General features: G+C 46.8%; 1 protein-coding gene across 1 annotated transcript in view; it reads right to left on the reverse strand.

Annotated features, from left to right (window-relative positions):
- Positions 1–1225: 1225 nt before the first annotated feature.
- Positions 1226–3800, reverse strand: part of LOC107300075 (asialoglycoprotein receptor 1-like) — a 6785-nt gene continuing 4210 nt past the window's right edge. Inside the window, exons 5-6 of the mRNA XM_029286935.1 lie at positions 3174–3325; positions 1226–1336 (exon numbers count right to left, since the gene is read on the reverse strand). Of these exons, the coding sequence (XP_029142768.1) occupies positions 1226–1336; positions 3174–3325 (263 nt within the window). The remainder of the gene's footprint in view (positions 1337–3173; positions 3326–3800) is intronic.

A 3800-nucleotide genomic window follows, 5' to 3' on the forward strand; every position in this document is an offset into this window, starting at 1 on the left:
AAAGGGAGGGATGGAAGAAGTAAAAGGGAGGGAGGGAGGGAGGGAGGGAAGAAGGAAGGGAGGAAGGAAGGAAGGAAGGAAAAGAAAGGAGGGATGGAGGAAGTAAAAGAAAGGGAGGGAGGGGGCAGGGAGGAAGGGAAGGAAGTAAAAAAAGGGAATGAAGGAAGAAGGAAAGAGGAAGAAAGGAAGGAAAAAAGGAGGGAGGAAGGAAGGAAGGAAGGAAAAGAAAGGGAGGGATGGAAGAAGTAAAAGGGAGGGAGGGAGGGAGGGAGGGAAGAAGGAAGGAAGGAAGGAAAGAAAGAAGGAAAAGAAAGGAGGGATGGAGGAAGTAAAAGAAAGGGAGGGAGGGGGCAGAGAGGAAGGGAAGGAAGTAAAAAAAGGGAATGAAGGAGGAAGGAAAGAGGAAGGAAGCAAAGGAAGGAAGGAAAAGAAAAGGGAGGGAGGAAGGAAGGAAGGAAGGAAAAGTAAAGGAGGGAGGGAGGGGGGAAGGAAAAGACAGGGAGGGAGGGGGCATGGAGGGAGAGAGGAAGGGAAGGAAGGAAGGAAGGAAAAGAAAGGAGGGATGGAGGAAGTAAAAGAAAGGGAATGAAGGAGAAAGGAAAGAAGAAGGAAGGAAAGGAAGGAAGGAAAAGAAAAGGAGAGAGGAAGGAAGGAAAAGAAAGGGAGGAAGGAAAAGAAAAGGAGGGAGGAAGGACGGAAGGAAGGAAGGAAGGAAGGAAGGAAAGAAAAGAGAGGAAAGAAAAGAAAAGAAAGGGAGGGAGGTAGGAAGGAAGGAAGGAAAAGAAAAGTGAATCAGATTGAATCTCTCCTGGCACCTCAAAGCAACTCTCTCCAAGCTGATTCCACCCACCCACCCACCCCCACGTGCTGGACTACAACTCCCATCGCCCCCAGCCAGCCAGGGCCTTCCGCTCCTGCTTCTCCCTCTGCCTGAACTGGATTTTCCCAAGCGGCGTCCGGAGGCCGGCCGGCCTGCGGATGCTCAGAGCCCCCCCCCAGCGAAGGCAGGTAGAGGCCGTCCAGCAGGATGCTAGCCCCCATCAAGGAGGGAATAAGGACGATATCGCTGGCTCCCCCTCCCACTTTATTTCCCCCCCCCGTGAAAACAGCCCCTCTCGTTTTATCCGTGGCATAAAACGCCAGGGGTCTGCTGGCAGAAAGTGAGGGGTGGGGGGCCTTTGAGCCCCTTTGGGGAGGGGGGAGAATGCCAAGGGTCAAGGGGGACTCACTTTGGGTCAATCGCGTACAAGGAGCCGTCCACCCACGTCCAGGTGCCACTCTCGTCGGTCAAGCCGATCCAGGTGTCGCCTCCCCGCCTGCTGTCCTTCACGAAGGCCTGGCGGGAGAAAACAGGCGTCCATTCACACACCAAAACGGATTTCCAGCAAAATTCCTGGAGGGACAAACCCACCACCTCCGGGCGGAGCGAGGGAGCGCGGCGGGAAGCCCGTGCGGGAGAAGTACAGGGCAGGTCCTCGCCTTAGGACGGCAGCCGAGCCCCGAATTTCTGTCGCTAGGCGAGACGTGGGTTAAGTGAGCTTTGCCCCGTTCGAGTGGATCCCTGGTGTCCTTAAGCGAGTAACACGGTCGTTAAGCGAATCCGGGTTCCCCGCGGACTTGGCTTAGTCGCAAAAGGGGACCGATCGCGGGACCTCACGGACGCTGCGACTGTCATAACTACGAGGCAGTTGCGCCAAGCGTCCGAGTTTGGATCGCGTGACCACAAGGTCTCAGTCACTGGTCTGAGACGGTATAGGTCCTCCTGCTTGAGCGGGTGGCTGGACTAGAAGACCTCTAAGGTCCCTTCCAGCTTTATTCTATTCTATTCTATTCTATTCTATTCTATTCTATTCTATTCTATTCTATTCTATTCTAATTCCTTATTTCTACTGTATTCTATTCTATTCTTTCTATTTCTCTTCTAGTCTAGTCTAGTCTAGTCTATTCTTCTCTTCTCTTCTATTCTATTCTATTCTATTCCATTCCATATTCTATTCTATTCTATTCTATTCTATTCTATTCTATTCTATTCTATTCCTTATTTTTATTCTATTCTATTCCTTATTTCTATTGTATTCTATTCTATTGTATTTCTATTATTCTCTTCCCTTCTCTTCTCTTCTCTTCTCTTCTCTTCTCTTCTATTCTATTCCTTATTTCTATTTTATTCTATTCTCTCTGATTGATTGATTGATTGATTGATTCATTCATTCATTCATTCATTGATTAATTGAAATGGTATATAGGGTCTCCTGCTTGAGCAGGGGGCTGGACTAGAAGACCTCCAAGGTCCCTTCCAGCTCTATTCTATTCTGTTCTGTTCTGTTCTGTTCTGTTCCATATTTCTATTCTATTCTATTCCTTATCTTTTCTTTTCTTTTCTTTTCTATTCTATTCTATTCTATTCTATTCCTTATTTCCTATTCTATTCTATTCTATTCCTTATTTTTATTCTATTCTATTCTATTCTTTATTTCTATTCTATTCTATTCCTTATTTTTATTCTATTCTATTCTTTATTTCTATTCTATTCTATTCCTTATTTTTATTCTATTCTATTCTTTATTTCTATTCTATTCTATTCTATTCTATTCCTATTTCTATTCTATTCTATTCTATTCTATTCTATTCTATTCTATTCTATTCTATTCCTTATTTCTATTCTATTCTTTCTATTTCTATTATTCTCTTCTCTTCTCTTCTCTTCTCTTCTCTTCTATTCTATTCTATTCTATTCTATTCTCTTCTCTTCTATTCTATTCTATTCCTTATTTCTATTCTATTCTATTCTCTCTAATTGATTGATTGATTGATTGATTGATTGATTGATTGATTAATTGAAATGGTATATAGGTTCTCCTGCTTGAGCAGAGGGCTGGACTAGAAGACCTCCAGGGTCCCTTCCAGCTTCTATTCTATTCTAAGGATGCTGCGACGGTCGTAAGTGTGAAAAACGGCCGCTAAGTCCCTTTTTTCTTCAAGCAGTTGTAACTTCGGTCACTAAACAAACCGCTGCAAGTCCGAGGACTGACTGTCAGGGCCGAGAGTTGCAAAGGCCGGGCAGAGAATGGCGGGGAGCCTATGAGGAGCAAGGGGGGCCACCCTGCCCTCTCTCCTGCCCCCTGCTGGAGACCCAGGGAACCGCCCAGCCCAGCCCAGCCCAGCCCACCTACTTTCTCCTCCGCCGAATTGATGATCACCAGGTGGGACTTCTTCTCCTCGCAGTCTTTTTTGGCCCCCTGCCAGCTGTTCCTCGACTGGGTTGTCCAGTAGCAGCTGGAGCGGAAGGTCAGCCAGCCTCGGGGACAGCAGCCACTATTGCTCCCTGTCGGCGGAGAGGGAAGAACCAGAGCCAAAAAAAAAAAAGAGGTTGAGACTTTGGGAAAAAGTGCAGAGAAGAGCAACAAAGAGGATTAGGGGACTGGAGGCTAAAACATATGAGGAACAGTTGCTGGAATTGGGGATGTCTAATTTAATGAAGAGAAGGACGAGGGGGGACATGATAGCCGTGTTCCAATCTCTCAGGGGCTGCCCCAAAGAAGAGGGAGTCAAGCTATTTTCCAAAGTGCCGGAAGGCAGGAGAAGAAGCAACGGATGGAAACTAACCAAAGAGAGAAGCAACCTAGAACTAAGGAGAAACTTCCTGACAGTCAGAACAATTAACCAGTGGAACAACCTGCCTCCAGAAGCGGTGAATGCTCCAACACTGGAAGTTTTTAAGAAGAGACTGGACAGCCATTTGTCTGAAATGGTATAGGGTTTCCTGCCTGAGCAGGGGGTTGGACTAGATGACCTCCAAG

Source organism: Protobothrops mucrosquamatus, unplaced genomic scaffold (assembly GCF_001527695.2).
Source record: "Protobothrops mucrosquamatus isolate PMUCROS unplaced genomic scaffold, P.Mucros_1.0 scaffold6067, whole genome shotgun sequence".
Taxonomy (NCBI): domain Eukaryota; kingdom Metazoa; phylum Chordata; class Lepidosauria; order Squamata; family Viperidae; genus Protobothrops; species Protobothrops mucrosquamatus.